The following is a 13,449-nucleotide window of genomic DNA, read 5'->3' on the forward strand; positions in this document are numbered from 1 at the left end:
ACAGAGCTATAGTGTTCTCTCAGTCCCCGGTGAGATGCTGAACATTCTATCATAGAAGGTGAGTCCAGCAGGTATAGTCAGAATTCTACTTGACACAGGTGTCACTGGAGGATTCCAGAAGATGATAAGCATAGAAAGGATTGGATTCCTGGAGGGAGAAAGTTGAAGAGCACAGTGATGGGAGTGGACAAGTATTAAGAGACAGAGAAACACAAGTCCTCAGAGGCTGGCATGGTGAGATTTCAGCTGAGAAAATGTAGGAAGCTATTTGAACACCCTTCTTCTCTCCCACACACAGTTCTCTACACAGTCTTCTCTGTCAGTACAGCCAGGCCTGATGGTGTCCCTAGAAAAGAACAGACGCTGCTCATTCCATCATGAAGCTGGGTGGAAAATTTGTTCCTGTCTAGTGATAGACGGAAAATCCTGAACTAAATATTAGGAGGAAACACATCCTGGCAAGTGGATGTAATGACAGACATGATCAACATGAGCATACTCCAGAATTCAAGGTTGGGTTAAAAAATGTAAAATTTCAGACTCGTGTGTGCATGCCTGTGTGACAAGGTGTGGATGTGTGTGCTTCATTAATAATATAAATAATGGGAAATGTGTTCCCTTGAACTGAAAAATAATTTTATCAAAAGTCAATAATATAGATCTAAACATGCTTGGAAAGGACAGGAAATCACTCACTGCCCAAAACTGCAGTGGGTATGTGTTCCAGCTTTGACCTGGAAGTACTACCCCCATTGAGGCTTCTGAAACTGTCACGCCTACAAGGCAGGGCTGAGAAAGGAGCCATTAAGACTGGAGATTCAGATGTGCTGGCTCTCTTGGTTCCTGAATCCTGGACGCTGGAGGTACACCGAGCAGAGTTTTCCAGAGAACACAGCTGGACTGAGCTACACCTTTCCCAGACCCTGTAACCTATACCTTTACTTGTAAGTTACCGCACAAAATAAACCTCCCTTTTAACTTCGAGGAGTTAGTTGCCTTAATACTACAAACAACACAAACAAACATACAACCATACAGCAAAACACTAGATACAGTGTTACAGTATATAGAGTCAAACAAACACAGAGCCTGCACTCAAGATCCAACCACTCAAATTCTGCCCAATACTGATGTGAACTCAAGACAGAGACTTCCCTACATTCCACCATGAGCTGTTTGTGAAAAGCAACAGAAACCGTCCTCAGCAGGGCAAACTCTGATGGACACACAGGTTTACAGGACTCACTCAGCAGAGTCTATCTGCCTATGTGGTCAGTAACTGTGGTCCATGTGGAGTGCTATGGATGGAGGCCATGGGGCAAGGTGGGAGAAGAATCATGACCTTACATCCCGGGGAGTTCATATCCACCAGCAAACAAGATGTCTCTGCTGGAACTCTACATCTGACCATCTGTGTCAGATAGGACAGATGAGATGCCATGTGTGGCTTCAGTCATCCGAGGCAAGTTCACCACCTGGAGCTCATCTCACCATGTCAAGTGTGGATGTTCAGTTTCTCACAGGTCCATGGAAGAAACAGGGTCACACCAGGATGAATTTTGAGTTTTGTCAGGGCAGGGGAACCAGCTTCTGGGGAACTGAATTTTGCTTCACATGAAGCTTTTTATTGTGATACAATTTACACCTTAGCAAGTCAGTTTCCCCATACCAAAACCTCTTATCTGAAGCTTCCCAAGGAAGACAAATGCCAAAGCAATTCTCAGACCCAGGATGTCTCAGTTTTCAGATACCTACTACAGCCAAGTCATGTGTAGGTTTGAACCTTTCAGGAAGAACTCAGATAAGATTTACATACTTCAAACAGAGGTTAACCAACACAAAAGATAACAATCACAAATGGCAGAGCAAAGCCCAGTGCTACAGAATACAGGCCAGCTACAAGACTCTGCAGAAACTCCTGCTAAACAACCAGGAGAGGGCAACATGTCTTCTCACTGACAAAGATGCCTGAGGGAAGGTTTGTGTCAATGAGCTCACAACACTCAGTGAAACCGTGACTGGTTCAAATGGCATGCCCCATCACTTCTTCTCAGGTCAGGAAAGACAGCTGCCATGAAATCAATAGGAAAGTGACACTGTATCCATGAGACACACTGGACATGACAACTCACAGGGGCACAAAAGATGGAGGTGCTAGGATAGGAATATCCCTTAGAAATGGATGTAATGAATACTTGGGACATATCCCCAGTGTGGGTTTCTTTGAAGATAATTACACCCATGAAATGTATCTGATCATGTTCACCACATACTCTAGGGGACTTTTTTTTCCCTTTTATGTAATAGGGCCTGATATAGCCCAGGCTGGCCCCAAATTCATTTGCATAGAGTTTCCTTAAACTCCTGATACTCTTAGCTCTACCTCCTGAATGATGAAGTCAAAAGACATGAGCCACAGTATCATATTTATACAGTACTGGGGATAAAACACAGACATCTAAGAATGTCACACAAGTACGCTACCAAGTGAGGCTTTTTCTGATTTAGTAAAGGACATGCATAGGCAGATTTACAAGATGGTAAATATTCATATTGACATTGATACAAAGAGGAAATTAAGGATGTCCTTCGAGCTCAGCAACAAAAGAGGGAAAATACTCAGTGACTTCTATATCATTCTCCATGTGAGAAACAGGACATGTGTGTGCCCTGGACTCATCCTTTGAAGTGATGCTAAGTTAGAGAATTTTCCCCATGTGACACATTCCTAGCATGGGATCATTCCTGAAGAGGAGTCTGAAAAATAAACTTTTTTCTGGGCACTGCTTAAAAACATCTGAGCTCACCTTGGTTGTGATGATATCTGCAAGTCTACAAGCCCAATGTAAGCTCAATGCAGAACAAATCCAGTATGGGGATAGGAGATGCAGACAAAGTCTCACCCAAAGATGAAGAGCTATTGGCATCTGATATCTACTGGGAGAAGGAGAGTCAGTTTTCCTTAATGGTGTGGACCCTGGTAATATGCCCTAGAATATGGGAAGCACAAATTGGGAGGAAGAGAACAGAAAATTAGGTCTGTAAGGAAAGGCAGTGGATTTTCAACAACTAGCAGGTCACAGAAGGAATCAAAAAGAAAATCAGGTCAGTGAGGAAAGAAACAACAGTAAGTGAGGTTGAGGGAGAAGGGAAGACATGGGAGGATGAATTCCATCAAAACACACTACATACTGATATGATATTTTCAGACAATTAAAAATTAAAATCCGCCAGGCAGTGGTGGCGCATGCCTTTAATCCCAGCACTCGGGAGGCAGAGGCAGGCGGATCTCTGTGAGTTCGAGGCCAGCCTGGGCTACCAAGTGAGTCCCAGGAAAGTCGCAAAGCTACAGAGAAACCCTGCGTCGAAAAACCAAAAAAAATAAAATAAAATCCAATATGGATTACTAATTAAATATAGAAACGAAGTGTATTGTACTGTAATGATTTCACAATAAATAATTTTAAAATATATAAAAAAATTAAACTTATGGCCAGGTTTGGCAGTCCACAAACAAACACCAACATGCAGATCTTTGGCAAAGCCCTGAAGGGGAAAATCACCACCATCAAGGCTGAGCCCAGTCACTCCATGGAGAATGGCAAGGCCAAGATCCCAGACAAGGGAGGCATCCCACCTGACCAGCAGCTGCTGGTATTTGCTGCCAGCAGATAGAGCATGGCTGCACCCTAGCCAATGGCAAAGTCTAGAAAGAGTCCAAATCTGCACCGGTGCATAGAGCCATCCCTTTGCCTGTTTCAGCAGAAGTACTACTGTGACAAGGCCATGCACAGCTGCCTAAGTGCTGCCCACACCTGCACCCTTGTGCGGTCAAATGCCTCAAGAAGAAGGGTGGCCACATCGACAGCCTGTGCCCCAAGAAAGTCAAATAAAACGGGTACTTGTTTGGCTTAGGACGCCTGAGATCTGGTGATTTTTTTAACTGAAGCAGAAGGACAAAGAAGTGATGATGCTAAGATTGGACCTAGTGACACAGACCAGTGTGTAAGTGCTGCTGCCAACCTTCAACCCTGACTCTGATCCGTACTGTGTAATGAGAAAACCGCCTTCTGTACTTGTCCTCTGACCTTCCTGTGTGTGTGCTGTGGCACGTGTGAACGTACACACATAAAGAAAAAGTAAGTGTGATGTAAAGAAATAAGTGTAAATAATAAGCATAATTTAAAGTTGTAATGGAAAGTAAACATATCAAAAAAGAATAAACAACCAGAAATAGTGGTGCACATTTATAATCCAGCACCTAAGACTATGAGGAAGAGGATTATACATTTTATTCCATAAAGATGTACACAATGAGAATTTTCACACAGACCTTCAAATATGTTGAATATGTGTAAGTATTTCAAATAAAAAACTGAAAATGAATAAAGCAAACTCATACGCAACTTCATATTTCTTTTTTTTTCCGAGACAGGATTTCTTGTGTAGTTTTGGTGCCTGTCCTTGATCTTGCTCTGTAGACCAGGCTGGGCTCGAAATCAGAGAGATCCGCCTGTCTCCCTCCTGAGTGCTGGGATTAGAGGCATGTGCCACCACCATCTGACTAAATTTATATTTCTTATGTGTAATAGTCATACATGTCTGATACCATCCGGCCCTGACAAAGATTAGGACAAAATGAGACAGAGACTTATGGGGTTATGGAAATGTCATCCATCAAAGAATTGATTGCGGAGTCTACAACCTGACATAGCCACAGTCTTGGGGAAGTCAGAGCCTGGTGCCTGAGGAGGGCACTTCCCCTTCCTGTGGGGCTGCTCCAGTACAACCATGTCATGGGGAGTGTCCAGCCTCCAGAGACCACACCCTGTGTCTCCTGTCCCTCCAGACAGAATCTGTAGCTCTGCCCATGAGCACAGTTGCAGCCTCCAGGAGGAGATGCCATGACCTTCACCGTCACAGCCCTGCTCTGTCTGGGTGAGATGTGGAGATGGGGAGGGGATACTGTGGCCTAGGAATGATGCTGCTCCAAAGCCTAGTACTGGTCCATCAGGAAACCCCAGGGTCTCAAGAGGTTCTGCAGATGGGGGGACCGCTCAAGCTTCAGGGACAAACCTCTCACTGGGAACTCTCTTCCAGGACTGACTCTGGGCCTCAGGACCCCAGTGCTGGCAGGTGAGTGAGTGTCTGCAGATGTCCTGACCTTCACTTCTCATCATTCCTGCAGCCATGCCTGGGCAGTGAGCATGGAGAACAACACATGTGTGCTGACCCTGGGGATGGCTGGAGGGTTGGGGTTGGGGACTGCAATCTGAGGCTGGCTGTCCTGGGTACCAGCTGCTCTTTTCCTTGTAGGGACCCTCCCTAAGCCTATCCTCAGGGTACAGCCAGACTCTGTGGTCTACAAGCAGACTACAGTAACCTTCTTGTGTGAGGGGACCAGAGGAGCCAAACAGTACAGACTCTATAAAGAGGGATACCAATATCTACGGAGCACAGAGATTCCACAGAATCCTAAGGACAAGGCTGAATTTTCAATCCCAAAAATAGACGACAAACATGCAGGACAATATCAATGTCGATATCAGACTCAAGATGTATGGTCAGAGTTCAGTGACTCCCTGGAACTGGTGGTGACAGGTGAGAGGACACACAGGGTCCCCAGCCTCAGCCTTGACTGTCAAGAAATGGGTCTGTTCACAGGGCTAACCCCACCTAGAGCCAAGCAGGATAATGAGGTCTGATAGATTTAACCAATTTCTCCTTCTCTCCCAGGAGCACACAGTAAACCCAGCCTGTCAGCCCAGTCCAGCCCTGTGGTGTCTGAGGGAGGACATGTAACCCTCCAGTGTGTCTCAAAGCAACGATACTACAGGTTCATTCTGACTGGGAAAGGAACACGGAATATCTCCAAAATGCTGGATTCAGAGTATAACTACTCTACTCAGCACTACGAGGCCCTGTACTCTGTGGGCCCTTTGACCTCCAGCCAAAGGTGGACATTCAGATGCTATAGCAACTACCTGAGAAGCCCACAGGTGTGGTCAAAACCTAGTGACCCACTGGAGCTCCTGTTCTCGGGTGAGCAACCTCAGCTTTTGTCTAGAATGATGTTGAAATGATACATATGCCAGGGAGGTCTTGGTGTGTGGTGTGTGTGAGGGGCCAGGGCTCCTGAGCCCATAACACAGAGCATGGGAGAGAGAGGGACACAAGACACAGAATCCAAGACAGAGAGTGACAGCAAAGTCCAGGAGGTCAGGACGGAGATGAATCCTTACGGGGCCTTCTGTTACTCTGGATCAGCTCATGTGCCATCGACAACAGCTCAGGGAACCCCACAGAAGAGAGGGGGAAGGGTTGTAGGAGCCAGAATGGTTGAGGACACCAGGAGAATCTACTAAGCAGGGATCATGAGGGCTCACAGAGTTGAAGCAGCAACCGTGGAGCCTGTATGGGTCTGCCCCAGACCCTCTGCACACATGCTGTGGTGGTTTACCCTGGGTTCTATTTTGTTTACTTTTTAGAATTTTACTGTGTAGCCCTGTCTGTCCTAAAACTCACTCTGTAGACCAGGCTGGCCTTGAATTCACAGCATCTGTCACTCCTGGCATCTGTCACCTGAGTGCTGGGATTCAAGTCGTGTGCCACCACCTCCTGGCTCACTTGGGATTTTTGTTAGACTCATAGCAATGGGATGGGGAAATCTCTGACTCTTTGCCTGCATGTGGGATATTTTTCCTCCTATTGGATTGACTTGTGCAGCCTTAATATGAGGGTGTGACTAGTCTTACTGCAAGCTATTATGTCACATTCAGTTAATATCACTGGGAAGCCTCTTCTTTTCTAAAAGGAAACAGAGGAACAGTGGATCTGGGGGAGAAGGGAGGCAAGGAGGCTGCTGTCAGGATGTATGTATGACAGAATAATAAATAAAAAAGAAAAGTGTCATTCACAAGTGAGATTTTCTCCATGCCACTGTCAGACACACCCAATTCCTTCTCTCCTGCTTCCTTGCAGGGACCCTCCACAAACCCACCATCAAGGCTGAGCCAGGCTCTGTGGTCACTTCAGGAAAACCCATGACCATCTGGTGTCAGGGGACCCTGGATGCAGAAATATATGTTCTACATAAAGAGGGAAGCCAAAAAAACTTAGGTACACAGACCCCAGAGAAGCCTGAGAACAAAGCCAAGTTCTCCATCCCTTCTGTGACATGGAAACATGGGGGACACTATCGCTGTTACTGTTACAGCTCAGCTGGCTGGTCAGAGCACAGTGACCCCCTGGAGATTGTGGTGACAGGTGAGGGTCTCAGGACCAGGCTCTGCTCTCAGGAGTATTTCTCTCCTATAGCCTAAATCTGAAGAACACTGTGGCTGTGTGAGCCCATGTAACAGGCCGCCTCCTTCTCCTCTAGGAAGCTACAACAGTAAACCCAGCCTGACAGTCCTGCCCAGCCCTGTGGTGACTTTAGGAGGGAGCATGACCCTACAGTGTGTCTCCAAGGAGGGATATGATAAACTCATACTCACCAAGGATGATCAGAAGTTCCTCAGCTCTATGAACTCACAGTATATACCCAGTATTATGCAATACCAAGCCTTGTTCTCTATAGATCATGTAACACCAGACCACAGAGGGACATTCAGATGTTATGGTTACTACAACCAAACTCCACATTTGTGGTCAGTACCCAGTGAACCCCTGGAAATACATATCTCAGGTGAGTCAGCCCCCTCATTGACCAATCCTGTCCCATTGGGTAGTTGCAGGTAAAGACTGGCTGTGGAATAGCCTGGTGACTGAGCCAGAGCCCCACTCCTGGGGAGAAGCAGTGACATGTGCAGGGCAGGATGGGAGGGATAAGTGTTTGATAAAAACCAGCTCCTCAATCCCTAGCCTGTCACCTTCCCTCTAGGCCTGTCCAAGAAGCCGTCCTTGCAGACTCACCAAGGCCATATCCTGGACCCTGGAAAGACCCTCACCCTGCAGTGTTGCTCTGACATCAACTATGACAGATTTGCCCTGTACAAGTTGGGGGGAGATGACCTCACCCAGCATGATGGCCAGTGGACCGAGGCTGGCCTCTCCATGGCCAGTTTCACACTGGGTCCTGTGAGCAGCTCTACTGGAGGCCAATACAGATGCTATGGTGCACACAACCTCTCCTCTGAATGGTCAGCCTCCAGTGATGCCCTGGACATCCTTATCATAGGTGAGGAACTAAATAGATTCCCTCAGATACCTATCCTCTTCATGGATCTCATGGGGGAGTTAAAGAGGTGATGGCTGGAATGAGGGGCAGGAATCTTATTTGGGAAGAGATGCAGAGTCAGGAGAACAAGAGAGGGGCTCAGGCAGAGAAAAGAGACAGATTCCCAGGTGCTTAGGGAAGACACATGTGAAGTGCCAGCTCAGAACATTGAAGGCAGCCTCTCATCCTCCCTCTTCTCTTTAGGACAGCTTCCTGTCAGTCCTTCCCTCTCAGTGAAGCCTAACTCCACAGTACACTCGGGAGACAACGTGACCCTGCTGTGTCAGTCAACATACAAAGTGGACACTTTCATTCTGTCCAAGGAGGGAACAGTCCATCAACCCCAGCGACTAAAATCAAAGTCTGAAGCTTGGGATTTCCAGGCAGAATTCTCCATGAGTGCTGTGACCTCTGCCTTCTCGGGCACCTACAGGTGCTACGGATCTCAAGACTCATCTCCCTACCTGTTGTCATATGCCAGTGCCCCTGTGGAGCTCACGGTCTCAGGTGAGGTGACACTGAACTCTCAGGGTGACTTACAATCCAAACACTAGGAGAGCTCCTGACTTGGGTAGGATTAAGGGGACAATAGGAAGGTTTGTCAGATGGCACTTTCACTGCCGAGAAGTAGAGGCCAACAGCAGTGGTCCTTCTAGAAATGTCCACTCCATCCTCTATTACAATCTAGGTTTCAGGGAGACAGCATGAGGATCTTGGGGAGGTTAGAGGATAATGAGCAGAGACAGGCCCTTGGGTTAGCATCTAACCCTCACTCCCTCTTGTTTTTGTTTCCTAGAAACCATCGGAGGCCCCAGCCCACCACCCTCAAAGTCCATGCCAACATCTGGTAAGTATCAGGCACCTCAGTGCAGGGAATATGCTCCATCCCGAGACTCCCTCTCAGCTCTTAGGCCACCAGAGTCCTCATTTCTCTGTCACTTTAGCTTGTGAGTGTGGGAGGAAAACAGAGATTCCCAACAGAGACCACAGAGACCCAGAACTTGAGGTTGGGATACAGAAGGTGGCATCCAGAGAGAGAGAGATGTTCTGGCTCAGTCTGGAGGATTGGGAAGGTAGGTGATGTGGAGAGCAGGGATCCCAGCCAGGGGGTCAGGGCAGGGCATTCAGGCTCCTTCTCTCCAAATCATGAGGCTCAGCTCAGGTGGAGAGAAAAGAGATGGAAGTAAAAATCCCTGGGTTCAACTCCAAGCTCTGCCACTTCCAGTCAGGTGATCTGAGGCAGGTGAACTGTGGGGACAGAAAAAGAGACAATTCTTTGTTGATTGATTGTGAGGATGAGTGCAAAGACCCAGCATGCGTCTGTCACACAGTAGGTACTCAGTTAAGCAGCAACATTCCCCACTCATGACGTCACTTATGTCTCAGGACTGGAAGTGTACCTGAAGGCTCTGGTCGGAGTCTCTGTGGCCTTCCTCCTGTTCCTCTTCATCCTCATCTTCCTCCTTCTCCGACGAAGGCATCAGGGAAAATTCAGGAAGAATGGTGAGAAAGGTGTGGGTGACCTGGGTCTCAGGTGGTGGTAGGTTCTCCTGTGAACATTCAAGCACAGGATCAGGACACCAGCCCCCCCCGCAGGGAACCCTCAAACAAGCTGGGTAGTTTAGAAACACTTGCAGATCTCAGATCAGAAAGATCATGATCTCAGAACCTGTGCAACGTCAGGTGTTCTGTGAGCTTCACCATGGCCTGGGACATTTGCTCACTCACCCATGATGTAAAGTTTCCTACCTTCCTTCCTTCCTTCCTTCCTTCCTTCCTTCCTTCCTTCCTTCCTTCCGTCCTTCCTTCCTTTCCTTCCTCCCGTCCTTCCTTCCTTCTTTCCCTGTACGAGACTCTTCTCTCTCTTGCAGCCCAGAAAGATACAGAATTGCAAATTCCTACAGGAGCTGCGGAGCCAGTAACCAGAGACAGAGGCTCCCAGAATAGGTAACTCATGGCCAGAGACATAGACTCCCACCTTCCTGACACACCTCACTGCCAACTGACATCTTCTTGTCTCTCCAGATCCAATCCAGCTGCTGCCCCTCAGGAAGAAATCCTTTGTGAGATAAAGAGGGTCCTGAGGAGGGAGATGTCTGAGGACCCAGCATTGCAAGGGTGGTGGAGAGGCTCTGGGTTCTTTGCTATTTGGGTCTGAACTTCATCCTATAGACACAGGGCTATCACAACACTCCCCGAATCTCTGTCCACATTTGGGGCAATGTAGGAAACCAGGGGTCAGAGTCATCCCTAGACTCTGATCAGGGAACATTCTGTTTGTTCTTCTGACAGATGCTTCAGTGGAGGACACACAGCCTGCGGATGGTGCCAAGCTGGACAGTTGGGTGAGGTTTCTGTCCCTATCGGCAGTGCTAAGGACTTAGGGCCCAGTTTAGTTCAGGGGATGTCTGTAGCAGGAATCTTAAAAGTTTTTTAATAAAAACAAACCTGAGGCCAGATATTGGGGTGAATTCTGGAAGATCAGAGAGGCAGAATAAGCCACAGCTACCTCACCTTTCCAGTTCCTCAGCTGGTCCTGTTTCCTCAGACTGGAAGCCTCTGTGTCCTTATCCGAATGGCACTCAGCTGAGCTGCTGCTCAAAGCCTAAAAGCTTAACCAGCCAAATGTTTCTAGTTTCTGGTCTTCACGCCTTATATACCTTTCTGCTTTCTGCCATCACTCCCTGGGATTAAAGGCTCACTTTCTGGGATTAAAGGTGTGAGTCACCATGCCTGGCTGTTTACAATGTGGCCTTGAACTCACAGAGATCCAGAGAGATTTCTGCCTCTGGAATGCTAGGATTAAAGGTGTGAATGCCACTATTTTCTAGCCTCTATGTCTAGTGGCTGTCCTGTTCTCTGACCCCAGATAAGTTTATTAGGGTGCACAATATTTTGGGGAACACAATACCACCACAGATGCCTTCTTTGTTCTCCCTCTCTTTGCCCTCAACAACATCCACAGCTGACCACTCCCTTCTTCAAGTACCTGCCTCCTGTGTGTTATGGCCTCACTCTCTCCTGGTTTTCCAGGGCTCACGTGTCTCATGACTCCTGTTCCCTTTCTGGCTCCTTGGCATCTGTCTGTTAGGCTTCGGAGGGGACAGCCAGGATGGAAAAATCCAGAGAAACATCTAAGAGACTAGCAACTGCAAGAAGAAACTAAAGGGACTTGGGAATGATGTGGGGTTTTGTTTTGTCTGTGTGGATGTTTTACAAGCATGTATGTCCCTGCACCACATGCCTGCATGGTGCTCTCAGGGGCCAGAAGAGAGTGTCAGATACCCTAGAATGAGAGTTACAAATGAATGTAACTTGCAAGGTGGGTTCTGGGAACCAAACCTGGATTCTGTGCAGTAGTAGTCAGTGCTCTTAAACACAGAGCCATCTCTCCAGCCCCTAGAAATGTGTTTTCAGGAAGATGAACTGTGTGGGTACAGCCAGAACAGCAAGGTTTAGAATGTCATGATAGCAGGCCAGAACTGTAGGAAGGAAGCCTCAGAAGATCCCATCAGGGATGCTGTCATCTAAATGGGTCACTCTGGCCATGCTGTGGAAAACTAGCCAGAGCTCCCCAGGGGAACAGGGAGACACTGTCTGTCCCTCACTACTTCCCTGCTACAGAGACCAGCTGAGGAAGACCCCCAGGGAGAGACATATGCCCAGGTGAAAGGCTCCAGGCTCAGGAGGGCAGGAGCTGTCCTTCCTTCTGTCATGTCAGGAGAAGTCCTGGCCACCAAAGATGGACAAGCAGAAGATGACAGAGAGATGGATGCTCAGGTGGGTCCTGTCCTCCACAGGACTTCAGCATCCCCCAAGTCAAGTATAAACCCTCCTCCCACTCTCTCTCACTCCAGGCTGCTGAATCTGAGGAGCCCCAGGATGTGACCTATGCCCAGCTGTGCATCAGGTCACTCAGACAGGGGACAGCTGCACCTCCTCCCTCCCAGGCAGGGGAAGCCCCAGAGGAGTCCACTGTATATGCTGCTCTGGCAGTCACTCAACTGGGCTCTGTTCCCAGTAACAAGGAGCAATGACTCCCTGCCTACTGAGAGACCTAACAGAAACCTCCAAGGGGTTCTGTGAACCTTTAGGAATCTGAAAGCATTTTAACTAACATCATACATTTTGGAAATAAAGCAGATTTCTCAATAATAAAGTGAAATGAGAAACTAAATAGAAGGGAATGGTTTTACACTGAGTACTAATTTTAATGACATCACTCATCAAAGCCATGAAATGAGAAAATTTACAGGCTTGGTTGCACAGATCCATAATCCCAACCCCAGGGAGGCTGAGGCAGGAGAATTGTCTTTGTTTTCTGGTTATCTTGGCATACCTAGTGAATTTCATGGCAGCCTGAGCTGCAGAGTGAGACATGTTTCATACATTAACCACCAAAGGCCAGGGTGGAGGTACAAACCTGAAATCCCAGCACTTTGAAGGTGTGTACAAAAGGATCAAGAAGCCAAGGTCATCTTCACCTTCATAGCACAGGAGTAAGAGGAGGACAGCCTGGAACACATGTGACACTTTTAAAATAAATAAGCCAGGCATGGTGGCGTATGCCTTCAATCTTGGCACTTAGGAGGTAGAGACAGGCAGGTCTCTCTGAGTGTGAGGACAGCTGGAGTAATAGTGAGTTCTAAGTATCCAGAGCTACATAGAGGAACCATGTCTCAAAGAATAAGTAAATAAAATAGGGCCAGTGAGACGGCTTGGCCAGTATAGTTACTTGCCACCAAACCTGATATCCTACATTCAATCAGCAGGAATAGGGGAAGGAGAAAACTGACTCCCACAACTTGTTCTCTGACCTCCACCTATGACCTTGGTGTCTTACCCACACCCAAGAAATAAATAAAACAATTTAAAATATAAACTAACAATCATAAATGAAAGCTGAATATAGTGGTGTAGGCCTGTAAACCCAACAAGGCTGGCCTCAAACCTGCTGTCTTCTGCCTCAATTCCTGGTATGTACAATAATATATTCACTTTATTTTCTTAAAGGTTTATTGTGTTTTATTTATGTGTATGTATATGTGTTTGTGTGATTTTATTCCACGTGTATATAGGTGCCTATGGAGACCTGAGTGGACATTGGAGCTGGAGTTATAGATGTTTGTGAGCTACATGCTGTGGGTGCTGGGAACTGAACTCAGGTCCTCAGCAAGAGCAGTCCATGTTCTTAACCACAGAGACACCTTTCTAGCCTCCCCACATTCACT

At 47.3% G+C, this 13,449-nt stretch overlaps 1 protein-coding gene across 1 annotated transcript; it reads left to right on the forward strand.

The window, feature by feature from the left end:
- Positions 1-3,525: 3,525 nt before the first annotated feature.
- On the forward strand, positions 3,526-12,255 carry LOC128124213 (leukocyte immunoglobulin-like receptor subfamily B member 3A). Its single transcript, XM_052760394.1, has 11 exons — positions 3,526-3,654; positions 3,763-3,898; positions 5,737-6,042; positions 6,982-7,266; positions 7,883-8,179; positions 8,423-8,725; positions 9,015-9,065; positions 9,605-9,760; positions 10,511-10,563; positions 11,843-11,998; positions 12,076-12,255. Exons 1-11 carry the CDS (start codon positions 3,526-3,528, stop codon positions 12,253-12,255), a joined length of 2,052 nt encoding a protein of 683 aa, XP_052616354.1.
- The last annotated feature ends 1,194 nt before the right edge of the window (positions 12,256-13,449 follow it).

This window comes from Peromyscus californicus, unplaced genomic scaffold, assembly GCF_007827085.1.
Source record: "Peromyscus californicus insignis strain IS unplaced genomic scaffold, ASM782708v3 Scaffold_4__1_contigs__length_199733344, whole genome shotgun sequence".
Classification (NCBI taxonomy): domain Eukaryota; kingdom Metazoa; phylum Chordata; class Mammalia; order Rodentia; family Cricetidae; genus Peromyscus; species Peromyscus californicus.